The sequence below is a fragment of the Tasmannia lanceolata genome, unplaced genomic scaffold (genome assembly GCF_043159265.1).
Source record: "Tasmannia lanceolata isolate RefF3 unplaced genomic scaffold, GAP_Taslan_0.1 ptg000020l, whole genome shotgun sequence".
NCBI lineage: Eukaryota > Viridiplantae > Streptophyta > Magnoliopsida > Canellales > Winteraceae > Tasmannia > Tasmannia lanceolata.
In genome coordinates, this window is record NW_027518697.1 from 12009846 (window position 1) to 12037324 (window position 27479).

The 27479-nt window shown below is 38.8% G+C and overlaps 2 protein-coding genes across 5 annotated transcripts in view; both read left to right on the plus strand.

Annotated features, from left to right (window-relative positions):
* Positions 1-17670, plus strand: part of LOC143854166 (E3 ubiquitin-protein ligase JMJ24-like) — a 36659-nt gene extending 18989 nt beyond the window's left edge. The window contains exons 14-21 of one of the 2 annotated variants that reach the window (XM_077363996.1): positions 13323-13416; positions 13504-13636; positions 13707-13773; positions 13897-14142; positions 15497-15596; positions 15701-15833; positions 16755-16818; positions 16936-17670. In XM_077363996.1, the coding sequence (XP_077220111.1) occupies positions 13323-13416; positions 13504-13636; positions 13707-13773; positions 13897-14142; positions 15497-15596; positions 15701-15833; positions 16755-16818; positions 16936-17347 (1249 nt within the window). In that variant the 3' untranslated portion in view covers positions 17348-17670. The remainder of the gene's footprint in view (positions 1-13322; positions 13417-13503; positions 13637-13706; positions 13774-13896; positions 14143-15496; positions 15597-15700; positions 15834-16754; positions 16819-16935) is intronic. The other variant, XM_077363997.1, reaches the window with a different exon arrangement.
* Positions 17671-18550: 880 nt separating this feature from the next.
* Positions 18551-27420, plus strand: LOC143854454 (uncharacterized). Of its 3 annotated transcripts, none has more exons than XM_077364441.1 (8): positions 18554-18816; positions 20472-20561; positions 21729-21878; positions 22374-22447; positions 22597-22715; positions 23576-23659; positions 26146-26266; positions 27009-27420. In XM_077364441.1, the coding sequence occupies exons 2-7, from the start codon at positions 20555-20557 to the stop codon at positions 26210-26212; spliced, it is 501 nt and encodes a 166-aa protein (XP_077220556.1). In that variant the 5' UTR covers positions 18554-18816; positions 20472-20554; the 3' UTR covers positions 26213-26266; positions 27009-27420. The 3 variants fall into 3 exon arrangements, with proteins under 3 accessions (XP_077220557.1, XP_077220556.1, XP_077220555.1); XM_077364440.1 differs by having other exon boundaries at positions 18555-18816; positions 27004-27420; XM_077364442.1 differs by lacking the exon at positions 23576-23659 and having other exon boundaries at positions 18551-18816; positions 27004-27420.
* The last annotated feature ends 59 nt before the right edge of the window (positions 27421-27479 follow it).

Genomic DNA, 27479 nt, shown 5'->3' on the forward strand with positions numbered 1-27479 from the left:
CAAAGATTGGTTTCTTCAAGTTGCAAACTGTACTCCCCCTCCGGAACAAATCTAGGTAGACGAGTCATACACCTCTTCTTGTAATTCCCCATGGAGGAATGCATTCTTAACAGTAGGTTGATACTCTGTCACAAATATCGTTCTCAGAAATTTCTCGGCAAGGGAAAATCTCTGGATATATTAAATATTTTTATTTTTTGTGGTTTATATAGGGAAAAAACAATGAAATAAAATTATTTAAAAATATATGTAAATATATAAAATTTAAGTAAATATATAAAATAAAAATATCATGATAATATCGTGATATTATCACGATATTTTATTATGAAAATGAAAATATCGCTATACTGTTAAAATCTCGGGATTATTTCGGGATTTTGTCGTTTTATTAAAATGTCGCGATAAAAACACAATGTTTTGAAAATATCAGAGATATTTGTGACATAGGGCTGATATAGAGGTCACTACTGATTGACGACTACAGAAATGATAACTCAGAATCGAGTGTAACTTGGCTACAAGAGCAAATATCTCCAAATAATCAGCACCATACCTCTTTGTGTATCCCTTTGCTACAAGACAAGCCTTGTATCTTTCTACCTCACTATCTCTCTTGTACATAACCTCAAGGTTTTAAATTTCGGTTTCGGTGTCGGTTTCGGCCACCACCGAAATCAAAATATTTCGGTTTCAGTGGAAATTTTGGCAGAAATCTTGTAAAATTTAGTATAAATTTTCGATATTTTTAAAATTTCGGTGGAAATTTCGGCAATTTTTGTGGAAATCATTAAAATTTTGGTGAGAATCTTTAAATTTCGGTGGGTGGAAATCTTTTAAAAAACCGATTTATTGTGTTTTCCATTTCGGTTGAAACCGAAATATTTCGGGCCGAAATTTTAAACCTTGTTTCACAGTGTATATCCTTCGGCATCCTATTGCTTTCCTTCATGTAACATAACTAGGTCCCAAGTGTGATTATTCTATAAGGCTAACATTTCTTCTTCCATAGCCTTCTTCCATTTGGGGTGATCATAGCCTCTTCCAATACTTTTTGTAAGGCATTGAGAAAAATGGTTGCAACAAATGATCAAGTCAAACCATCATACGAAATAAATTGGTTAATGGGATGAGCTGTAACCCCTTTCTCAAGACAATGGGTAAATCCGATACAGAAGGATCAATTGGAGCAATAAAAACATGAGTCAAGGACGGGTTACTACTTGGGATTGAGGAATCAGACTTTAGAATATGGGCGTGTGAGTGCATAGAATGTGGGGGTGTGAGTGCATTTTCCTCTTCCTCATTTTCCTTTCATAAGATATGACCCCTATATCTTTTTTACTTTATTGAGCCACTTGACTTCCAGGTCTCACATGAGAAGGACTCTCCTCTTCAACAATAGGAAAGTTAATCCCGGTATCTCTCCTATACTCGCCATGAGGAGAGTTAGGAAGAGTTTTTCATTCACTGGCAAATATGGTATATCTTCATAGGTCACATCCATGGTGATCTATCTCTTTCCATAGGATCGACATACTTGTAACCTTTTTGAGAATGGTAGTATCCAATAAAGATACCTTTAATGGACCTATTGGACAAGTAATGAGATATTTAGAATTTAAGATGGATGTAGGCAAACTTTTTATCAGATAACAAGTAGAACATCACACTAGAGACACATAGGTACCTGCATCTTATTCAAAAGTTCACTAGTGAATTCAAATATGTGACAATGCTTCCTTTCAGCAACACCATTTTGTTGAGGAGTGCAAGGGTATGAAAGTTGGAATTCAATTCCATGATGCTGCAGATACATATGAAGATAACGTCTCAGAGCAAATCAACGTAATGAATACAAGCTTATCAAAGAAGTCTACCTTTAGTGAATCGGATTCATATAAAAGTTGCAAATCACGAAGAACAATCTTGAACCCAAGCCTCTACCAAGTGAACCGACAACCAGGTAACATAGGCCTAGATAGTCTACCTGGTGAGCCTTACGATAGATTGGTCATGATCCAAAGTTCATTCTGGTTTGACAATCATGAGAATATGAACAATGGACCTTTTATATGTTGAATTGTTTCTTTATATTCGTACTTTTGAAGGCCATCGATTGAATGACCAATACGCTACAGTTGGTGCGTTTCTTTAACAATGGGCAATCTACAATATGGTCTTAGAAATAAGGTCTGAATCAGTGAGACACACCATGTGCATGGACGGTGCTGATGGGAGCCACACCCATCTCATTCTTTGAATGACATAACTTGGCATGATATGTTGCACTTATTTTATTACTCACCATGCTTTAGCACAAGCCTCAAGATGTCTCAATGCACTGGTTAAGTCCCTACACCAACATATTTTCAAATCCTTCCATTATTTTACCTTATCCTCTCTCCACTTGGCCTTTCGGTGGCTTCTCCCACCAATTTCGAATTGGGTTCAATTAAATTCAAAATCATGATGTCAATAAAGCAACATGACCATCACCCTGCCATTCATAACACTAGGCAAGTTCAAAGTCATCACACCCTTGGAGCTGCGTGTGATTTGGTCCGTAAATATATTGTAAATATATGTCATGACCCCAGTTAATTCTGGATTGTATCTATGGTCGATTTTCAACCCAATGCTACAATTACCCTTCAGGTTATGTCATCTATTGATCTCAGGTACTAAGGGTTGATTAGCCATAGAAAGTAGAAACCTCTGCACGATGAACTTGTTAGATAACTACATGGTGGAGAGAGAGAGAGAGAGAGAGAGAGTTAATGAGAGACGATGGAGGGGAGAACAAGTCGTATGGTTTGAGAGTTACGTTAAGCAATCTCTCCCATACGAAGCACTATATATATTATATATCTTTGGACAAGTGTACCCCTCTAAGGGTATATTACATTTAACACTCCCCCTCAAGCTGAAATGTATATATCATACATTCCAAGCTTGTTACAAGAATCTTTCAATTTTGCACATCCTAATGGTTTGGTAAACATATCTGCAAGTTGATCTGCAGATCGAGTAAACACTGTGCAAATCTCACCACTCTGAATCCGATGACGAATGAAGTGACAATCAACTTCAGTATGCTTGGTTCGCTCATGGAATACCTGATTCATTGCAATATGGATTGCAGCTTTATTGTCACAATACAATTGTGCTGGAGATGTCGATGTGAACCCAATCTTTGATAAGAATGAGCGAAGCCATATGAGCTCCCTACTGGTATATGACATAGCTCTATACTTGGCCTCTGCACTTGACTTAGACACGACATCTTGCTTTTTACTTCTCCACGACACCAAATTACCTCCGACAAACGTGCAATACCCCGCCGTTGATCTCCTGTCAGCGGGAGATCCTACCCAATCTGCATCACTGAATCCTTCTACTTTTTCATGTCCATGTTTTCTGAAGCATAGACCTTTACCTGGTGTACCTTTCAAATATTTGATGATCTGGATGACAGCCGCCCAGTGGGAAGTACTTGGAGCACTCATAAAGCGACTAACCATACCAACTGCAAATGATATGTCTGGACGGGTGACAGTGAAATAGATTAGTTTCCCAACCAATCTTCTATATCGACCAGGATCATCCAGCAACTCTCCTTGATCAGGAAGAAGTTTAACATTTGGATCCATAGGAATAGCAGCAGGTTTTACCCCTATGGCGCCTGTCTCCTCTAAGATGTCCAACACATATTTCCTTTAGGACAAGGAGAGACCATGACAAGAGCAAGCAACCTCAATACCAAGGAAATATCTGAGTTGACCCAGATCTTTCGTAGAAAATTCTCCTTGGAGAAAAGACTTCAGATTATGTATGCTAAGCTTGTCATCTCCTGTAATTACAATATCATCAACATATACAATGAGGAGAATATATCCAGAACTAGATTTGTGACTAAACACGTAATGACCAACATCACATTGCTTCTACCCAAAATGCAGAACCGCAACACTAAATCGTCTGAACCAAGCCTTGGGTGATTGTTTGAGGCCATAAATTGCCTTCTAAAGATGGCATACTAATGAGCACATCTCCCCCTGAGCAAGAAACCCAGGAGGTTGTTCCATATACACTTCCTCAGTCAGATCGCCGTGAAGAAAGGCATTCTTGACATCCAATTGATAGAGAGGCCCCCCACGATTAGCAGCCAACAAGATCAACATACGAACTGATGGAATCTTAGCAACCGGCGAGAACGTCTCCTGATAATCAACACCAAATGTTTGAGTGTACCCCTTAGCAACAAGGCGGGCTTTGAGACGTTCAACAGACCCATCTGGGAGGTACTTAATGACAAACACCCAACAACAACCAACTGGTTGGGCACCAGAAGGGAGGGGAACCAACCGCCACGTTTTATTCGAGTGAAGAGCACCCATCTCACCATCCATAGCAGCTCGACATCCCGGATGACGTAGGGCATTTGCAACAGACTTAGGCAAAGTAATCGAAGACATGCTAGACACAAAGGATTGAAAGGAAGGTAAGAGATGGTCATAAGAGACAAAATTCGATATAGGATGAGCAACAGTACGAGATCTAGTACGAGAGGCAATAGGTGAATCATGAGGTGTAGGACAAATACCTGAGGGCGGACAATCCGACTGTGGAAGAGGATCAGTAGGCGGAGATGATGCATCTTTAGTCATAGAATGAACAACCTGGCGAGGTCCCCGAGTATAAGTTTTCAGTTCAGAATCCTTAGAAGTCACAATGGTATCATTTTGAGGTTCAGTGGCAGCCACAGGGGCTGGCGTAGCAGGATCCATCATGATAGGCGCTAGCACAGGTTGACCCATCATGGTAGGGGGCATCCACACTAGGGATATCAACATGAAGCTCTGAACCTGAGATAGAGAAGTAAGGCTGGTCCTCAACGAATGTGACATCTGCAAAGACATCTGTCTTCCTAAGATGAGAACTAAAACATTTATAACCTTTTCGGGTACGTGAGTAACCCAAGAAAAGGCACTTTTCTGCCCTAGGGTCCAACTTTTCAAGCCCTGGAGACAAGTGATGGACAAAGCATGTACAACCAAAGACACGTGGTACTAATGGAATGGATCACCTAGAGGATACAAAACCGAAAAAGGTGTTTTCCCAGATAAAATTGAAGAAGGAAGACGGTTACCGAGGAAGCATGCTGTGAGAGCAGCATCGCCCCAATGAACTTTGGGAACCTTCATCTGAAACATAAGTGTACAAGTCATATCCAGCAAATACCGAATTTTTCTTTCAGCCACACCATTCCGTTGTGAAGTGTGTGCACAGGATGACTGATGAATAATACCACGAGATGATAGAAAATCATGAAAACCATTAGATACAGAGAAATATTCCGTAGCATTATCAGTACGTAAGCAATTAATAGAACATTAAAACTGGTTGGTTACCTCAAAATAAAAATGACGAAATGCATTAAACACTTGAGATTTATCTTTAAGTAAAAACAACGATGTGGCCCTCGAATAATCATCAACAAAAATAGTAAAATATCGATATCCAGTTAATGAAGTAGTTCTTGCTGGACCCCAAACATCAGAATGAATAAGTTCAAATGGACGAGACACTCTACTACTAACTCGAGAAGGGAAAGACACACGATGGTGTTTCCCTAACTCACACGACTCGCATTGAAAAGACGGAACAGGATCCGAAATAAAAGAAGACATCCTAAGCATATCTGCAGGTGGATGTCCCAAACGACAATGCCATTGATAGGCATCCACAGAGGAACGAAGAGCTACACCAGCACCGGCCTGGTCAAGGTAATAAAGACCATCAATCTCACGGCCCACTCAAATCCTCGTCCCAGTCTTCATGTCCTGAAAAATACAATAGGAAGAAAAAAAGGAAACAGTACAGTTCAGTGATTTCGTTAATTGGTGAAAAGATCATAAGTTAACAGGAAATGACGGAACATAAAGAACAGAAGACAATTGAAGTTCCGTCGGGATGGAGATTAGGCCCATGCCAGAAACAGGGGATGTAGTCCCATTTGCCAATGTAACAGTACGAGGTCCCATAGAAGGAATAGACTGGAAAGAGGAAAGAATTGTAGGGTTACTGGTCATATGGTGGGATGCTCCTGAATCAATGAGCCATGTCCCAGAAAAAGTACCAGAGAGAAAATAGGAGAGACTACCTTGATGTGCAAACGTGGCAGCTGGCTCTTTTCCCTTGTCTCTAATTCGAAGAAGCTCCTCATATTCAGCCCGAGGGATAGTCAGGGACTTGGATGTAGATGGAGCCACGGAAGAAGAAATACCATCAGAAGCATTCGCAGGCCTGTGTGGACGAAGCTCAGGATGTAAGTCGTAGCAATAGTCAACAGTATGACCATCCAAACGACAATGTGTGCAATGACGGCCCCCACGGCCTCCCCATGACTCACGACCACGACCACGGCCACGGCCACGCCAACCACCACCACGGCCGCGTCCACTGCGACCACCACCCCGGCCACAATCACCCCCACCATATGAGACATGAGCAGATTCATCAACAAGAGGTTCGCTAGACTGAGGTACTCGCATACGCTGGACACTGGAGACGGCCTCTCCGAGTGTGGGAAGCGAACCAGAACTAACAATCTGCTGACGGATCTGAAGATAGTCAGTGCCCAAAGAATCAAGAAATCAAATCACCCTCATCTCTTCCTAACGCTTTTTGAGAACCTCAGGATCAACAGTAAATGGCAACAACAAGTCAAGCTTCTGACAGAGGGCAAGATAATCACCGTAGCAGGATCCTACAGATTTGTCTCCTCGCTCAAGACTAAATCAATCTGAAAACCAATCACAGATACGAGTCAAATTATCCACCCCTGAATACATCGTAGCCACATGCTCCCAGCTTTCCTTCGAGGATTGTAGATACATCATGGATGTAGCGATATGGGAATCCATACCGCCCCATAGAAAGGAGCGAACCACAGCATCATCCTCACGCCACCGAGGCACTGATCATATGTTAGATCAGTGTTACGCGGAGGAGAGCGCTCAAGAAAACTGATTTTCCTACGGTCAAGTAGATAAGTAAAAACTGCCATCTTCCACAGGGGATAATTTGTGCCATCCAGTTTTATTGAAGTCATCTGAAGAGGAGGCTCAACATAGGAATAGCTAGACTGAACAGGAGATGACGAAGAACGGCCCTCATCAACCTTGAGGGTAGAAAGTTGCCGGGCAGATGGCTCCACAGACTCCATGAACAACCACCAAGAATACCACAATCACCACTGAAAAATAAAATAGAAAATTCCACACGGCACTCAACAACCTACTGCAAAACCATGGTAGCACTAACAACAACCACTACGAAGTAACACCTCCTCAACCAACAAACGTAAGAAGATCACCACCCACAATAACCACCACAGCATCCCCAAGATGAAACAACCAAGGAGAGGCTATAACACATGTAGCCAACCATCCTCAAGTAAACCACCACGATACGAAGCACAAGTTTCGCAATAAGAGAAAAAGAATGATTTAGATCATGGGTAAAAAGTACTTAAGAATTGGAATCACAATCAAGGAAGAAAGACAAGAAAAGATGGGTTTAGGGTATGGAGAAAGGGGACCGAAGGTGCTGCTTTTTAATAGGACAAAAATAGGGTTTTGTGAATAAGCCGAAAAATGAAAAAAAAATTGGGAGGAATAGTTGGGCTAAAATCAAGAGGATAGGGTATGGGAGATTTGTGCAAAGTTTGGGTTGGAAACCCTAAACGGTTAGGGTTGAAATCAAAAACCCCAAAAAAAAAGAAAGAGAAGGGATTGTGTTCGTCTCGTCGCGTTGCGTCTTCGGGGTTAGGGTTTTAGAAGTTCTAGGTTTTGGGTTTCTTCAAGGATGCGTGGTCCGATCTTCAACCTTGAAGCTCTGATACCATGTTAGATAACTATATGGTGCAGAGAGAGAGAGAGAGAGAGAGAGAGAGAGAGAGAGAGAGAGAGAGAGAGTTAATGAGAGACGATGGAGGGGGGAGAACAAGTCATATGGTTGAGAGTTACGTTAAGCAATCTCTCCCCTACGAATTACTATATATATTATATATCTTTGGACAAGTATACCCCTCTAAGGGTATATTACATTTAACAGAACTCTTAAGAGTCCCTCTTCTTCGAGGTCTCTTGTAAGAGTTTAAATGTTTAAGATTATTTACAAATCTTTCATTGAAAATCGGCTTATATCTAGTCCACGAGAACTCTTTTAAGAGTTCAAATTTCAAGATTCTTTCCACTCTAAAAGTCACCTCTACCAAGAGGACTCTTGTAAGCAAAATTCAACAATTTCAACAACTCTTTAAGAGTTTCATTTTCAGGAGGACTCTTCTAAGAGTTCAAATTTCAAAACTTTTTACAACTAAGAGTCCCATTTCTTGGACATTAAGAGTTCAAATTCAAGATTCTTTCCAAGTGTTCCTCTTCTAGGAGGGCTCTTGTCAGTGTTTAATATGTTTACAATTCTAGGAGTTCCTCTTATGGGAGGACTCTTGCGACAGTTCAAATCTGAAGGCTTTCTGCAACTTTAAGAATCTTTTATCCAGAAGGATTCTTGTAAGAGTTCTGATTTCAAGGTTCTCTATAACTCGAAGAATTCCTTCCAGGGGTACTCTTGTAAGAGCTCAAATTTTAAGGCTCTCTACGACTCTAAGAATTCCTCTTGCAGGGTGACTTCTAAGAGTTAGAATTTCAAGGCTATCTACTGCACACAGAGTCCCTCTTATAGGAGGACTCTTGTAAGAGTTCAAATTTCATAGTTCTCTACAACAATAGAGTACGTCTTCCTAGAGGATTCTTGTAGAGTTCAAATTATGAGATCCTTTACAACTCTGAGAGTCCCTCTTCTAGGAAGACTCTTGTATTGTAAGAGTTCAAGTTTCAAGCTGTTCTACAACTCTAAGTGGCCCTCTTTTGTGAGGATTCTTGCAAAGAATTAAGATTCCAAATCATCCACAAGATGCTAATAGGACTTTCATGACTAGGACAACTATTTAATTTCCCTTTTCCCTTTGCTTCTGTAAGTTATTTTAGTGAGGGAAACTTAATCTCAATATTTTTATGTTATATCTTTCTCATGCATCATTGGTTCGTTGTGAAGAATAACATTTTAATGAATCCTAGCTGCACGCTCAAGGTTTGCAAATGCACCTCAAACATGCATACACGTGGAAAAGAGTAAAGTGCTTAGCATGTCTTCAATCCAAAAATATCGGAGTTGTGGGCATGTTTATGCATGTTTAGGGTGCATCTGCTAGCATCACTCTATCATTTTACAGCACCCAGTGTATTATGTAATAACATTATATAACCATAGATGGATCAAATCCTGACCACACCTTTGATAGTATCTAGGGAATTAGTTGGCTTAGGCCTATACTTTCATTTTACTTTTTATTAATCCTGGATTCAACACCACATGCATAACTGCTCAGACAGTTACATTTACTGTTGCTATTTCTATCATAATCCTGTAAAATTAGTATGATAGAATGAATTTGTGCGTTCCTATGATTGAATGTTTTTTTTTATGCTTAAGTTTTGGTCATACTGAACTGAAGGGTGATATTTCCCTCAGATGTATATATGCCATTTGAGATCTTTTGAGTTAAATTGGATAGCAATTAACAATGTACCGTAGGGTTAGAGGGGAGGAAGAAGAAGAGGTGTAGAGAGATGGAGAGTCTCCACTAGGGGAGCTCCTCATGTAAATGATGTATATATAGGCCCAACTAGGGCAATCATGTGTACAAAGACTATACTACCCTCTAACTTAAAGTAATGCCTAAACTACACTTACACATTATTCAACACCCCCCTCAAGCTGGAGTGTATATACTATGGAACTCCAGCTTGCTACAAAGAAAACTACAACCAACTAAAAATAACCATACAACAAAAAGACAATAATCTCATACACATAGCCAGCTTGGTACAACACTCCCCCTCAAGCTGGTGTGGTGAAGACATAATGAAAATAGTAGAGGCCACAAGAGTACAACAACGAGATCAGCTGCCATAAAAAAACAGCAGCTCCCCCTGAATTAGCATTACGGTGAGAGCGATTAGGGCCTCCCCCTGAATTAGAACCCGGCTAATAAATCTACAGACCACGAAGGATTGAACGGAGACACCTCGACAGGGAAATAACAACAATCCATCGAGCAAAATAAGCACTAAAGGTGCGCACGAGCAATGGAGAAGTACCACGAGCGGCGACATTAGCTGAGCAGTACAACGCTAATAAAAGCAGAATAACCACCTAAAAGGTGATAATAACCAACCAACGACGGGCGACACTGTCGCCTAGAGATAACCAACCAACGATGGGGGACACCATTGTCTGGAGACAAAGTCGACGGGGACACCGTTGCCTGGAAATAACCAACCAACGCTGGGGACACCATCATCTGGAGACAAGGTCGGGGGTGGACACCGTCCCCTGGAGAACCAACCAACGATGGGGACACCATCGTCTGGAGCAAGGAAGCAAGAATGGAGAGGAAACAGGAATCGCATTTTGCATCAGGGAATCGCGATTCCTCGGAATGCAATTCCGAATCGGGAATCTCGACACTTCCCCAAAAAGTGGGAATCACGCTTCCCCAAAATGGGAATCACGCTTCCCAGTCGCTTCCCATCGTTTTAATTTTCTGGGAATCACAAAAAATGGGAAACACGCTTCCCCGTCACGCTTCCCCCAACCATTAATGCTTCCCGCTTCCCACCATCCCGGGAGCCTCCGCCCTTAATGCTTCCCGCTTCCCACTATCCCGGGAGCCTCCGTTTTCCGCTTCCCGCTCTAGTAACCCTGTTCTGGAGACAAGATCGACGAGGGACACCATCGTCTGGAGACAAGGTCGAAAGGGGATATTGTTGCTTGATGATAACCAACCAACGATGGGGACACCATCATCTAGAGACAAGGTCGACGACAGCACGTTGCCTGAAGAGATAATGCCAAAAGCCACTCTAACAACTAGGCATCTAGTTGGACAAAAGTGGATTGCAACGCAAAGCACGATGAACGCGTAAAACTACGCAAAGAAACTACATACTCGTGTAGAAGAAATCAACAAAGAACAAGAAGAAGATCTGGCAATGCGACTAACAATGCGAAGGAGAAACCAAATAACCGAAGAATGGTGAAATACATCAATTAGAGAAGACAACACGAAAAAGGACGAAGGACATAAAGGAATCACCAATAGCACATCCCCTCGGGCGAGACTACATGAGCCCGAAGACAACACGACTGCAAACATACAAGAAAGAAGACAATACCAAGACAAGAAAAGACAACAAAGAACTACATGACAATACTCCCCCTCAAGTTGAGGCGCCTGGCAACGAAAAAGAAGTACTCTCAAGGCACCCCACCTCTCTCATACATTTCATCGAACACTTGGGGTGCACCTTGGAGATCAAGACCAAAGTCATAGAAGCTAAAAAATATAGAAAAGAGAAAATAAGAGTACTTAGGGAGTAGTTTTGGGATTGGAAAAGAGTTTTGGGGAATTGATCTAACAAACACAACTATTCAAAAAAATATACAAGAGAGAGAGTAAGGGATTTGGAGTTGAGATTTGGGGTTTTAGGTGGAAGGCCAAAGAAGCCAAAAAATATAGAAAAGAGACAATAAGAGATAGAGTGGAGATTTAGAGATTCAAAAGAGAAAGAAAGGGAGGAATGAGGGAGCTGGGTTGACATTTGGGGTTTGCGGCAACCCAAAAATGGGTTTGAAAGGCTTACAGGATGAGTTATTTTATGGCAAGGTTGGGATGATTTTTATTTTTTTTAATTTTTTAACGCACAATGGGTGAGGGTTCCGGGATGAGTTTCTACGGAAAGAAAAAAAGAAGAAAGTGGGGTTCCCACAATGGGTTATTGCGTGCGTGTTGTGTGTAGGGGGGATACCAAGTTTGACGTAATGCGCAAGATTGCATAAAGTGGATACGGGTTACGTGAAAGAGGAATCAAGGAGATTATGGCAACAAATTAGGGCCGTATGGGTTAGTAGAGATTTACGGCAAGGGTAGAGAGAAAAATCAGGGGGAAGATTGCGCAAAGGGGAGGAAAATCAGGGAGTATAAAGATTTGTGTATTTGCGCAAAAACGCTAATACGAGAGAGGGAGGGTTTATGGCTAAACCGAAAAATCCAAACCCAAAACAAAAGGAAAAACAATGAGAGTGGCTCGCGCAAGAGTAGGGGTGTAAACGAGCCGAGCCGAGCCGAGCTTGGCCAGGCTCGGCTCGGCTCGTTAAGCTCAAAAGCTCGGCTCGGGCTCGAACCGGGCTCGGCTCGGCTTGGTTAGGCTCGGCCAGGCTCGCGAGCCTTACCGAGCTCGGGTTATATTATGTTCACACCCCTCATCTTCCCTGGACAGCCCTATTAATGTAATTTGACTACTTTTTTTACACTGGGGGGTGGTCCTAGTAACAAATGGGGTTCCAAAAATGAAGTGACATATTTTGCCCCCCCCCTTTCACTCCCTGGACAACCCTTTTAATGCATAAATTAATATATAATATATATATTTAAATATATTAAATTCTTAACGAGCCGAGCCTGGCCTAAATTGGGCTCGACTCGTTAAGGATTCGAGCCGAGCTCGAGCGAGCCTCCGAGCCCGAGCCAAAATTGACACCCTTACGCAAGAGTGGGAAAGAGAATGACGTGAGATTGAGGTGCATGAGAGAGAAATGGAGAGATAGGGACACTTCTTCCTTCCTTTTGTTGATGATCAGCCCTGAAGCTCTGATACCGTGTTAGAAATATGGCTAGGGTTAGAAGAGAGGGAGAAGAAGAGGAGTAGCGAGATGTAGAGTCTCCACTAAGGGAGCTCCTCTTGTAAATGATGTATATATAGGGCCAACTAGGGCAATCATGTGTACAAAGACTATCCTACTCTCTAACTTACAGGTAATGCCTAAACGACACTTAACATTATTCAACAGGGAATTCCTGTCCTTTTGTATCGCACTTCTTTTTTGTTAGGGTTTTTTTGTGTTTCTTTGGCGATATAACAGTAGGCCCTTAGTTTCCTTTTACCAACAATAGCCTTCCTATTCATTTTCCTGTTTTCAGTTGCGACCTCTCGATCTTTCATCGTCTATGTTTGCTGTCCACGTTATGTCTCAACTATCTTGGTAATTTAGTAACAGTGTAATGTTAATCTAATTCCGTTGAGGTTGTGATTTTGATTTGGAGTATGCAGTATTGGAGTGATGTAACTAATTGAACTTTCTTTGGGGTAGTTTTGCTCAATGCATTTGTTTGGATCGTGAATGAACTACAGGCACTCCCAGGAGGCAGAAATTGCGAAGGTTGGCTCAGACTGTCTTGAAAATTGGAAGTTTAAGGCATGTCTGATTACAGATAAAATACTCGGGGTATGTTTTTAGGGAAACATTCTGACTTTAACATTTTACTGAAATAATCTTTGCGTTTTTTAATTTTATTATATTTAATGGTACCAGGATTCCGAGAAGAGTGTGGATGAAGCTGGCAAAAGCCAGCATTCTAGTTATTTGATACGTCTACTTCTTCCTTTTCTGAAAAAAGTAGATCATGATCAAGTCATGGAAAAGCTTATTGAGGCTAAGCTCCAAGGTATGACTTGCCTGACTTTTGGGTTATGTTTCTTTTAATTGAGTTCCAAGATCAGTTTTCATTTGAATAGGAAAATCACCGTATGATGAAATAGCACTTCAGAAGGCGGAATATCTGGGAGATGACTGTGTGTTCTGGTAACTCTCTTCCCTGAATAGTTAGAGGCTTATAGCTTGTATTATACAGTTTGTTTAGAATTCTTACTTATTCTGGATTCTTAATTTGTTGAGGACCTGATTTCATCTTTGATTTTGGAGCAGCAACAATTGCAAAGCTTCCATTGTTGATTTTCATAGAAGCTGTCCAAACTGTTTGTACGATCTCTGCCTTAATTGTTGCGGCAAGTTTCGTAATCTCAGCAAACATAGTGTTAGTGATGGCAGTATTCCTTGCCCCCCAAACGAAATGGGTGGCTGTGGAAATTCCCTTCTGGAGCTAAACTTTATCCTTCCAAAAAAGTGGGTTTCTTTGTTGGGAAGAGCACCAGAAGAAATAGCTATGTTCAAGTAATTTCTGGTCACATTATATTTCTGCTTTGTTTTGTTTAAGTCATACCTTACCATACATTAATTCTTGGTTTATCAATCATTTTTGTGTTTGTTTTCGATTTGTCAATTATAGTTTAGATTGGAATGGTGCAACTGGCAATGGTAATTAGAAAGATTTATACATGCACAATGGAAGCCTCGAGAAAGTGCATTCTTGTGATTTAAATTTTAGACATAAATAACGAACAGAAAGAACAACATGAGAGAAGGAGCGTTTGTATTATCGAGTATCTGATAGGTAATATCACCCTTCACTTCAATGGAGTAAAAATATGACAGACCTTAACATCTCTTAATTGAAGAGAAGAAAATTAGAGTGCAACTAAGTACTCTGTAACAGCATCTACTACTTTAATGACTTGAAAACAAGACATAAAAATTCGATTACTTATGATGTAGGATTTTCAAAAAAAAAAAAAAGAAGAAAAAGAAAAACATATCATGTAGGCACATGTGTTTCCTATAACAGTATACTGCATCCTTGTATATTATGTTACCATTAAATAATTTTAGAATTTTCTTATAATCACTCGTTTTGTTATTCTTTTTTTTTTTTTTTTTTTTTTTTTTTTTTAAGGATTTTGGGCATTAGCCTTTGCTGCTGTTTTACTTGTTATTAAACTTTGATTCCAACCCGAGCATGTAGGTCAAAGAGTTACATATACTACTGTCTACTGCTATTTCTGTTAAACACCATTCAAACTAAAATGGTAGAGTTAATTTATGGCTTCTATGGTTTCGTGCTTATTTTGATGTTTAATACTAGCTTTAGTCGTACTGATGGAATAGTCCTGTAGAAGGGTTCCATATTTAATATTTGGCTTTTAGTCATACTGAAGGGAATCGTTGTATATTGGGGTTCCTTTTCTAGTAGTATGAGTTGATGTCAAGAGTTTTCATTTTAGCCTAGGAATCAATTAATACTGATCTTCTCCTGTTTATTGCAAGTTCTATCTGTCCATCTTTTAAACCCACCGGTTTTTCTAAGATCTTTTTGACTTGCTTTGGTGATGTAACAGTCGGTTCTTTTTTTTATTTCTGTACCAACAGTTGCCTTTCCATCCATTTTTCTCATTTATTAAATATATCTGTCTGCTGTATATTTTTTGTCCACATTATATCTCAATTATTTTTTGGCAATTTGGTAGTAACTATATGATATTATGATTTTAGGCTATCTAAATTTTAATTTTTTGAGGTTATGATTTTGGTTTGCAGTGTGTAGCGTCAGCAGGATATGATATTATGATTTTTTGAATCATGTATTCAGAATTATTTTGCTCAATGCATTTGTTTCGATCATGAACTATAGGTTTTCCCAGATATCAGAGCCAGAAATAGCAAAGGCTTGCCCCGTCTGTTGTAAAAATTGCAATTGTAAGGCCCATTTGCCCGTGGATAGAATTCGTAAGGTATATCTAATTTTGAACCATGCAGCATTCATGCTTTACTTACATAATTGTCGGGTTTTTTTATTTCTTTGTAATTATCTGCTCCTTTCTTTTCGTGGTAGCAGGATTCAAAAGAGAACACATATGAAGTTGACAAAAGCCAGCATCGTATTTATTTGATCGATTTTCTTCTTCCATTTCTTAAACAAGTACTTCATGATCAAGAAACAGAGAAGGCTATTGAGGCTGAGATTCAAGGTATGACCTGCCTAACAGACTATATTAATTTTTCTAGTGGGGCTTATTCCATGGTAAATTTGTTTCTTTTAGAAGCATTTTTACATGTGGTGATCCAATGGTAGTTAGAAGTTTTGGTCTAGTAGGTTTAAGATTCTTATTAGGATCTTAATATATTTTAGATATTTAGAAAGATTTGTGATTTTGGTTGGAGTCGACCTACAATGATTGGTTAATTTTTATGTTTCTAAGAGTTGTGATTTGGTGTTATGTGATGCCATTCCATGGACACGTGCCATCTCTTACTGGGATAACCGTGGCAATAAGACCGAGAAGTTATTGCTTAGAATAAAACGACTTAGATGTTAACTACCATGAGATAAACAGTACAGATTCTCTCAAACCCGCAGGAACATGTTTGTCTTGAAACTGGAGAATGATGTAAAGCACGTGTCCCCATGGACTATACTATTTTTCAGGGGTCTTATACAGTGGTTAAATTTGTTGTTTCAGAAGGATCTTTTTGAGTTGGTGATTGAGTAGGTTATTAGTACTGTTGATTTAGCTCTTATAATGTTGATTTGAAGGTTTTGGAGTTCCATTGGGGCTGTTCACCATGGGGAAAGAAATTCTTGGATAAGCTGTTCCTGGAATTGGCTAGTCCTGCTTGGATAATTTGATCATGAAATTGTTTTTTCTACTGTTCACTAAACTTGTGCTGCTAATATTTTATACAAGAACGGCAAGACAAACAGCCCTATGAGTCTGATATTACATGGGTAAAATAAACCTCGCATTGCAATCCCTAGTGTGGAGAGCTCCTTTAAGTCTGATATTGCATGGATAAAATAAACTCTGCATTCCATCTCTTGATCCATCACTGGCTTTCGTTGTCATGTTTTTTGTTTAATTGCTTTCTAACGGCAATATTCTTTTGAATAGGGTTATTACCTGGCAAATTAAAAGTTCAACAGGCGGTTTATTTGAGTGGCGAGTTGATGTACTGGTAGATTCTCTTCCCTGAATAATTCTAACCTTTTTTATTCAGTTTGTAAGAATTTCTTGTACTTGTTTCTTAATTTATGAGAATCTGATCCTACCTTATTCTTTTGTTTTTGAGCAGCGACAACTGCAGAACTCCTATGATTGATTTTCATAGAAGCTGTCCAGAATGTTTCAAATATCTCTGCCTTAATTGTTGCTGTAGGATACGCGAAAGCCACAAAGAGAGTGGTTGTTTTACAGTAGGTATGCAGTATCCAGAAAGAGGGGCAGCTTTTTCACCAAAAAAAGAAATAGGAGAAGCTTCTGTGCATGGTGAGGATCCCATTCTGAAGACTACTGGGAAAAATGGAGCCTCAAGCAGGCATGAGGAAATGAGTTCTAGAGACCAACTCAGACCGTTGACTGAATGGAAAGCCAACAATAATGGTAGTATCCCTTGTCCGTGCGGGGAATCTCTTTTGGAGCTGAAGCGTATCTTTCCAGAAAACTGGGATTTTTGTTTGGGGAGCAGAGGAAAAAATAACTTCTGAACATTCGCGATATTTTCCTCCCTTCTGTTATAACTCAGGCGACCGATGATGATGTTGTCAAGCGGCTTGTTTTTCAACGTTACTCAACAAGCAATGAATTTTGAGTTGTCTCAGACCCATTTCAAAGGCGCTGGGTATTTTTTGGGTTTTTCTGTATATGATTACTAGTGTCCACAATTCAAGATGGTAATGTCTACTAACAAATATACATGTATATATTTGGCAATGTAACATGAGTTACAGCCTTAACACGGATGCTTGTAAATTTGAGTGTCTACACTGTTGTAATGTAAATGTTGTGTACAGACAGGGTGCTTGTTTGATTACAGAGAAGAATCAGAGGCAACAAAATGCATAGCTTTTGGATCCTTTACTGATGCAGTTCTAGAAATTGGAACAACCATTCTTTAGCAACTCAACTGAGGCTTTAGAAACTCACTGAGTCAACTCAATCATGAACTGGAGTGAATATAAATTGGTTACTTTGTCTTCTATTTGTAGGCACAGATGTTGAAAGTGGAACAGTGTTGAGCCTGTTTATCATTCTTCCAGTGGTGGATCAAGCAAGTTTTTTAATATTCTTAAGCAATTTTACAATGACATTTTATAGTTTCTTAATTGCATTAGGGCTCGTCTAAGTTCTTAAATAAGCTATCAAATTTACATGTGCCATGTTGGTATGGAATGTGCCGGGGGCTCTGTTGAATGGATGATCTAAACCATTCATTTTTGGTCCCCCGTTGTAGATAAACTGAGCGCCTACGTAAAATGTAAAACATGACATGTTAGTATTAATTATCCCAATCAAAATAATACATGAGGTACAAAGAAAATCTTTTCCAACCATCATACCCAACATTAGCAACTACTATACACTATCCAGTGGGTCCACCAAATCTACAGAACCTACTATTTTACACCACATGCTATGACGGGGCGGGGCCCAACATTTTATAACCGTTCCTTCCATGGATGGGGCCCACCATTTTATACCTAATGTTATTGATGGGATGGGGTTCACCATCTATACCCAAACCTATGCTTTGTGAAGGGGCCTACCATTTAACTCTTAGGGTGTGTTTGGCGTACTTTTGAAATAGCGTTTGAAGTGCCGTTTTGCAAAACGGCGTTTTCATGGTTGGCCAGATCAAAACAGTGTTTTAAATGGCAAACGGAGGTATTGTGTGTTTGGTTGCAAATGCCTCGAAACAGAGTTTTAGTGATAAAATGATAAAAAAGGGCATTGTTTCAGGGCAGAGAGAGAGAGAGACGGGGGTTGCGTGCGTGGGTGGGTTACGGCAAAAAAAAAGTGTGTAAAAATGGGTTTTGGTGAGGGCAAACATAAAAACCCACAGCCAATATCAGTAGCTTTCGTTAAACGAAGAACATATACGCATAACCTGGCATTTTTTAACCTTCCCGAGCTGCAAACACGCGAAGGGCTGCCATTTTCACTAGTCCTTTAGCAGGTAAGATTATATCTGCTGTTAGAATTTATTTGTTTTTAATCTGTCTCAGAATCACTTCATGGTATATTTGAAGGGTTCATGATCAAGCTGGTGTATGCTGAGCGGATAATGTCTCTTCATTCTAAAACAGTGCTATGAGGCTTATCTTTATACTCATTTAAATTTAGGATTTGAGAGAGGGGTCTATGTGTATTTTGCTTCTGTGTCCTACCCATTGTTGATTTCTGTTTGGGAAGTTTAAAATAACCCACCACACGTTTGAGATATGGCCTCTATGAATTCTAGCTATTGTCACTATGTTTGTAATATTAAATTCTTACAGTTTATATCCACATTATATTTTATCTTCTTTAAGTGCTAGCATTTCTCTCATTTTCAGTCACATAAAGGCGAGTTCTAATCATCACCACCTTTCCAATGCATTTTGTTTATTTGAAATTTGGCGCACTATTGTTCGTCCCAAATGCGTGATTGGAATACTTTTCTTTGTAAACATTGAGAAGTCAAAATGATGCTCATTCAAGGTTATTTCAAACATCTAGATGAATTTGCTGAAAATTTGGACATGTGGGTTTAGGAGATGTTGTGATACGGAAACCAACAAGTGAGAGACTCAGAGACCGACTAAAGAAGTACTGTTGAATCCCACTGCTGTCAGACTCAGTTGTCGAGAACCAATGATCTAAGCATTACTCAATCTCCACCGTAACTTAAAAACTTTTACAAGCAGAACTCGCCAATGGCTCATATTTAATAAGGTCAACTTCTTGCAAGCAGTGACATTGCAATCACAGAGTTCTTGTTTTTGTAATACCGATTTCTCAAGTGAATTTGATGTGATGCTGCCACGATGGAATGCAGCGAAAGTAGAAATCAGTATTGACTGGAGGACTCAATGATTAGACAAGATCAAAAGAGCTAGTTGTTGTCGACAAAGACGTGCATCCTTCTATAGCAAAGCTGGTTGTGGACCCATCTTATTTAACTGTCTGATAGGGCTCCTTAAAGTTGATCATGACAAATATGATGATGAATTCGATAGCGAGGTTCGATGCATTTCGAAACCCTCCTCATTTAGATTCTTGCTTCTACATAGGGAGTCAGGAGTCTTATTCTTTCCCTATATTACTCGAAAGGTAGTGTATTAGACTCCTTCGGGAATTCATTGCATGAGGGAAAAGCATGTTGGCCAGTGATTGTGAGACCCCACTTCTTGATTAAGCGACATCAAAGGCCTCTTCCCTTCCATCCCTCAGATCGATAGAGTGGGAGAGCAAAGCTTTTGATTTTTTTTTCATGTTGTCAGACAGTTGAACAATGATAGAATAATGTTTATTTATTTTTTAGTTTCTTAGGGTTTTCAACTAAACTGAAATATATCCATATAAGAGCTTAAATCCATTGATTTTTCTAGCATTACAGCACCAATTAGGTTTCTAGGGAAAATGTGCTAGTTTTAGGACATTCATTGATATTTTTCTTGAAATTCAGGGCTCTTACTCTATAGAAATCACATATATAACAAAAAGAAAAATATGAGAGTTCAGACGAACAAGATGGTGAATTCAATTTCTTAAAATCACCGGTGTTTTTTACGATAAACTGCTGCTGACTAGTTACCAGAATTCCTTTTATTTTGTGGTAAATGAATGTAGGTTTGGAGAATCTTTGTGGAACGTATATCTTTGATTCTTTTGGATTGGCAGCCGACGTGGAAACACAAATTTGACCAGTGATCATGGACGGTATGTGGAGCCCTTCACCTTGAAGAGTGCATTGCTTTCCATTTCTTAGTAAATATGATTTTTTTTCCGAAATAAATTAACATATAGTATATGAATTTGTGAGAATGTGTGGAGGGGTTTGATGAATAAACTGAAATATATTTTATGGTTTTCTTTTGCAGTTTGAATTTTGATTTTGATTTTTATATGTTAAATGGGGAATCCTGTATATTTTGAGAAGCTTCGCTTCGGTTTAATGAGGTCTTTTGTTATACGCAGGTTTCTCTAGGGCACCACTTTTGTACATATAATTTAAGTATAGTAAATAAGCTATTTTTTTTAATAGTCTGATATTTTTTAAATATTAAATTACAATAATATATATTTATGAGAAGGTAATTTTTATAGCAATATTATTTGTGATGGAAATTTATATATGCATCATCTCTCCTTTTTTAACACTTCTCTCTCTCTCTCTCTCTCTCTCTCTCTCTCTCTCTCTCTCTCTCTCTCTCTCTCTCTCTCTCTCTCTCTCTCTGTGTGTGTGTGTGTGTGTGTGTGTGGATGTCACAAATTCCAATAAGCTTTACAACCAACCCAAGAAGTTTAAATTTTAAAATAAAGAGCCATGCTAATATCAAAATAGGCAGCTCTCAGTTGTGCATTTTATTGTGTTTGCGCTTGATATTTTAAACTGGGGTTATGTATTTGGAAGTCCCATTACCGTTAACCTTGGGGTTATATATTTTGGAAGTCCCATTTCAGTTACCCTATTTCAGTCTCATGGGGTAGTCACTTTTGAGAAAGTTCAGGGTTCACTCTCATGCCCTTTGTTTCTGTAAAATTATTGTAGACCACCAAGAATAATTACTTCTTGGTGAGTAAATTGAATTATATTTTATGGCTTTCTTTCTTATAACTTGTGAATTGTGTTGGAACCTTTAATCAGAATAATGTTTATTATGAGGATGCTTCATTTCAATGTGTTGTTATTTTTATAGCGATGACATTGCTTGCGAAACATGAAAGTATGAATCTTTGATGAATAAATTGAACAAAATGCATCATTAGATTAGAGTTTTTCTTTTGAGAACCTTCATTTCGGTTGATGGTTTATTTGCTTAGTTTATTTTAGTGAAAGGGCATCCAAAGTAATGAAGTTTATGATTTTATTTTACTTTATTTCAGTTGATTCAGAGCCTTCCATGGAGGAAACCATCCTGGTTGGTGACGACCTGATGATGGGGCCACCATCTCCTCTTATACCTCCAGAAATCGCATCTCATGTACTTAAAGGCGTTGATTTATGTGATGGGATTTTGAGGAACCTTTTTTTGTGTAAGTTTCATTATAGGCTTTATTAGCAACTAAAGTATTTTTCTTTTGTAATCTAAGTATGGGGGATAGTTGAGCTTTGCAATGCAATAACTAGTGCTGCAAGGTAGTTGAAAAACATCATATGATGGTCTCATTGGGAGTATCTATTAGGGGCCGTTTGGATACACTGATTTTAGAATCTTGGATTTCCTCAAATTCATGGAGGGGAGATGAGGACGAGACCATCTGTTTCGCTTTTCTTTAGAATCCTGGATTTTAAGTAAGAAATCCAGGTTTTAGATATCTCTCCCCTATCCTGAGATTTCTAGAAACCTGGAAACATGGGATGGTCTCCGACTCTCTTGCTGACGGAAAGAAGGGTAAGAAATCCGACGGCTGGTCTCTTTCTTCTCTCGTCTTGGATATCCAAGATTCTAAAATCCATGTATCCAAATGGCCCCTCAGAGTTTCGTTTGAACCCGGGTTTAGGAAATTGATTGCTTTGCCATGCTTTAGGCTTACAAATCAATGACATTGAGCCGTTCTGTCAAGATGAGATCGCAATGTACCGGCAGTGTTCTGAAAAACGGGTCAGATGTTTTCTCTCTGTTTCTCATTTTGATTTACCTTCTTCAATTTGAATTGGAGATATTCTGAAACCATACCATTCAAAGATGTGTACTTGATGCATTGATTGATTATTTATTTTGGGTTCACACTTCACACAATTGAATTTCAGGATAAAGAACTAAGGCAGCGACTAAGAGATAGTGAGCATAAACTGGGACTATCAATGCCTTTAAATGAAGCAAAGGAAAGAGCTGATCAGCTTCAATCAGAAATCACATCATTAGAGAGGTAAGATCCTTAAAGCATGCCATATTCATTGATATACTGTAAGGAAATGATATTTCTACACCTTTCCCTGCATTTCCACCCCCATTTGGTTGGTTTTTTCTGCAAGTGACTTATATTATGGAAAAGACAAACAAAATGGGATGGAAATAGCACTTCCATGCACTGTAATATGGTTCTTGGCAAGGATGCTGTGTCAGTATTCAACTGGAAGTTTATTGGTTAACTTGATTGATAGGGACTGGATTTTATCTACTGTTTATTTCAATGTTAATGAGTATTTAAACCTAGTAGAAACCACATCAATTTTTTTATTATTCAGAGAAGCCGGAGCATTAAGAAGGCATATTAGATAGTTTCTGTATGAGCTTGTTCCTTGCTGAAACGTAGGAACTTGTATTATTATATTCTATTTGGAAATATAGTGCATATAGGGACAGAAGAATACATATATGATAAGACTGGTTGCGTTTAAAATTAAAAAATAAAAATAAAATCTTAGACTGGTCCATCCATAGAGGAGGCCATCTTCACTCATATAAGCTTTAACATTACAAATATCTCTTGCCCATCTGCGAAGGTCATATTTATGGGAAAGCGGGTCTTCGTTTCCTTATCCAACGGATGGTTGTAATTATGATATGCATTTTCTTTTCCGAATATTACCTTTTACGTATTATAAAATCTCTTCAGTAAGCCATGGCAGCCCCCGAGGAAAGTTTTCTCTATATCCATTCTGGCTGATTATCTTAGATGAGACCTTGAATTTAGAGCCTCACTCTCCTGTAACAAGTAGAGTTATATGTTCCTTTTGATGATGGGATGGCTTGAATTCTCATATTTTGTTCATTCTAATTTTCTAGACGCATGATTCTTGCAAGTGGAGTTGAAGGCATGGATGGGTTTCGCCAGCGATGGAGTTTGCATGGACGGCTTGAAGATACCAAGTATATGTCACACCCGTCCTTGATTAATTCTCTCTTTTTTAATATTCTTTTTGTTTGTTCCACTTATTGAGAAGTGAGAGCATGTTGTTGAGGTTGCCCATTTTCCAGATCACCAGTGCATGCATTTATGAGCCATTATATTTACTTTATTTTGAGTTATTAGATGCAAATTCCTGTCATTTTCGTACTGGATCCATGATCTGTGACAATTGGTTCTGGTTTCATTGTCTAAAAGGTTCTATTCCTAGCATGGCATCTATAATGTATACATATAGCACTGGTTTGTTTCTTGGTGCCAGTTTTTCATTCCACTCTGTATGAGAACATACTAATCAAACTCTCCCCTTCATCATCATCTCAGATTTGGTTTGCATGTATGTTTGAGCTCAGCTTATTTCCTGTTGCACTTCATGTTCTGAAATCTGTCTTACACAGATGGTTTTGTGTGAGTTCTTATTAATGGGTAGTCAGGTACATATTGCACCTATATGTTTCTGACATCCTTTTCTACTCATTGATGGCATCGCATTCCATGAGATTTTATTTGGTGAACGGCTGTGCATGCAAGTACAGCCAAAAAAATGATGGGGTCATTATTAAACGATGTAAACCATTCATATGATGTCCCCTGACATAAATAGGCCATGTCCCAGAGTTCCTCTCCATAGGATGATCCTACGCCTCCAATCTGTAGGGGTTTCTACTTTCTACACCGTGATGTCCATTTCAAACCTCCACAAATCAGAGGGTTAGGATTATCCTATGAAGATTGTTGGGGCATGGCCTATCTACGTCGAGGCCCAACAAAGAAATTATTTAGATTGCTCATTAATGCGGGCCTCACCATACTTTTTTTTTTCTGCACAAATCTGTAGGGGTTTCCACATTCCATGCCCTATAGCATATTCATAACCTCATCCATCGTCTAGGTTTTGTTCTTCAACATGGAGGTTGGAGGTTCAATCCCAGCTTACCTACTAGAAGAGCAAAAAACCCATCCATCTTTATCTGAAATGTGGTAAACGTGGCACTTTAGATCTCATCTTATTTCTTGCTTGCTCCTAATGTTCTTGCATCTTTGCATTTTACAAATTGGTTCTTTCGAGATTGCTTGTTGGACTTTCAATACACAATTATCAATAAATCATGTTTCGTAGACTTAGTGGCACAGAACATGAGTTTGAGATGCATCTCTCTTGTTTACGGCTTAGATCTTGCGAATAGTCTGTGCAGTATGGCATATGCCCATTAATATATTACTAATTCCATTACAAAGCTTACATGTAGACATCCTCATGTTGCTTGAATTCATATCACATCATCTAACCAATTTCATTTAGTGCCCAATAACTCAGTGATCAACTTGGAACTAACGTGAGTTGGTTTGTTTGGCTGGTTTCTACAAACTCCCATTTTGTAAGGTGGGCCGATTTGTCCGGGCTCCAAGTACCAAGTTGTAACTCCAATTATCAGATCCAACTTTTTTTCATGAAATAAGGGAATTCTTTCTTTGATTTAAACGAAGTGTTTTGAGTCAAGTCTGAGTTTATGGTCATTACTTAGAACCGTAGTTGTGAATTCCGTTTCGTTCGTTGTTTCGGCATTTAATTTCGGTGCGCTACGAAACCTGATTGTTTTTAATAGTTAATAATATGAAAAAAAAATAAAAAAAATTGTTAAAAATTGGAACAACATGGTCATCCTCTGTAACCCAATCCATCATAATATCAAGGTTGTAAGGATCCAACATATAGTTGAAGGAAAATCACTATCAGCTGAAATGCATGTGTTGACCGGTGCATGAATTAATGAAAAAATTTTAGAGACCAAATTATGAGATTTTTTACCTGACTTTTGCTATTTAATAATGTTTGGACATGATAGAATTTGTGAAATTTTAAAATTGGAAAAATATTTCATCGTTTGGAATTTAAGATTTTGACTGGCTCAATTTTTTCGAATTTTGTACTAAACCTGGAAAGTTGACTTTTTTTTGGGTCTTGAAACCATTTTTAATAAATCAAAATGAGGGGTGTACCCTTATTTATATGTAAATCTTAAGTAAATGGCACTTAATGACTTTACATGTAAATACTACGAAGAGGAAAGATGAAGAGAAGAGAACTAAGAAGAGGCAAGAAGAGAAGAAAAAAGGGTGTTTTGGCCGAAGCAGAACAGTCCGCCTTGCTTCTGCCGAAACACCCCGTTTTGTCCGGATCTCGTCCGAAATGGATAAAAACAGAATGAAATCCGGAATTACCATTAAAAAAAAGAATGAAATCTGGAACAAAACAGTAAATACAATGTCTCCATTGCGAATTTCGGCCCGGAATGAAATGTTTCGTCCGTTTCGGACGAAATGAAACGAAATTCACAAGTGAGCTTGGAACTCTATTTATGTCACTGATATTGAGACTTGTAACCTCCTTTATTACACAGTAATGATTTTTCACTAATCTCTACTTTTTATCCTAAATTTTGTTCAGGAAGAGATTAGAATCCTTAGATGCGGGAATGACAGAGATTAGAATCCTTAAACGCGGAAATGGCTAAGAAGACAACGGAAGAGTAGGGAGGAAGCTCAAGCAAAAAGAGATGGCCGTTTTGGTAAGTGTTTAGTACTTTAGTTTACCTCCACATATGCTTTTCTGCTCAGTTGCCTTCACATACATGTACATAGGCATTATAATGTACCCAACACAAATTTTGAATGCCAGAATTGCTTCAGCTACTGAAGGGCTACCTTCTTAAATCACTAGATTATTCTAACATAACTTTATCCTCATCCTCCTACTTCCTCCCATTTATGATATTAGAAACCTTCTGTACTAAAGAAACGCTACCTTATGGATACAGCTATTGGTGGGCGTGTCCAAAATCTCATTGGTATGTCAAGGAATATGCAAATAAATAGTCTCTTTATGCAAGTAATATCCTATTAATGATGTCAGCCATCCGCCATCATCCAGATCTCTGATGCTTTTCCCATTCTGTCAGTTGGATGCGTTTCCTTCCACCCACAAACTAAACCCAATTTCTTCAATTAAAATTTGAGGACTGTAAGAAGAGCCATCTTGCAAAATGAACATTGGTTAACAATGGGACTTTTTCTTTTGGAAAACACTTCCAAAAAGGGATTTCGTTTGGAAAATAAAGATGAAAGTGGAATTGACCAAATCATCGGTCAATTCCACAGATTTTATTGGATTTCATGGGGATACGAGCTCACTTCCTTGTCTTTTGTGCATACGTCACAACATGGGATTTCATCTTTATCTTCCAAATGAAATCTATTTAAGAATTACTAGACTAATATCACTGTTTGCTCTGGTTTTTTTTGTTAGGTAAGACTGGTAAGTTACCAGAAGAACGTTGAATGTGGATGCTGCCATACCAAGAACAGATGCAGACCCATGATCCATAGTCTTGCCATTACATCACCAAGCAGTATTGGTTCCATTGATTGTCATGTCAACTCACTATATTGATTATTTGGTCGTCTCTAGCATGGCAATGCATACATATTGAAATCCAGTAGCTCAATGATCATCTGAGTCAATGTGGTTCGATAGGGAGGCAGGCATTTTGGCCTTTTGGAAAATGTATTTGGTATTATCTTATTCCCCTGAAGTTCAAAATACAGTTCTTTGTCTTTTTCAAGTTATTATTTACAAATTCTTAGTGTTAATGCTGCCAGAACTGACCTTAAACATTGCGGGGTTCGTTAACTACTTACTTTCAATCCTTCACCATTCCCAGAAGTACAAGATCTTTCAATTATTCCAGTTATCTTTTTTTCGTTTTTCAAGTGGAGTTTCTT

Excerpts from the sequence above, each read along its gene's own strand:
- LOC143854454 (XM_077364441.1), top strand. Across the intron at positions 21,879-22,373 it reads TTTGAGGAACCTTTTTTTGT|GCTTACAAATCAATGACATT; the intron begins GTAAGTTTCATT and ends GCCATGCTTTAG. Across the intron at positions 22,716-23,575 it reads GAAATCACATCATTAGAGAG|ACGCATGATTCTTGCAAGTG; the intron begins GTAAGATCCTTA and ends CTAATTTTCTAG.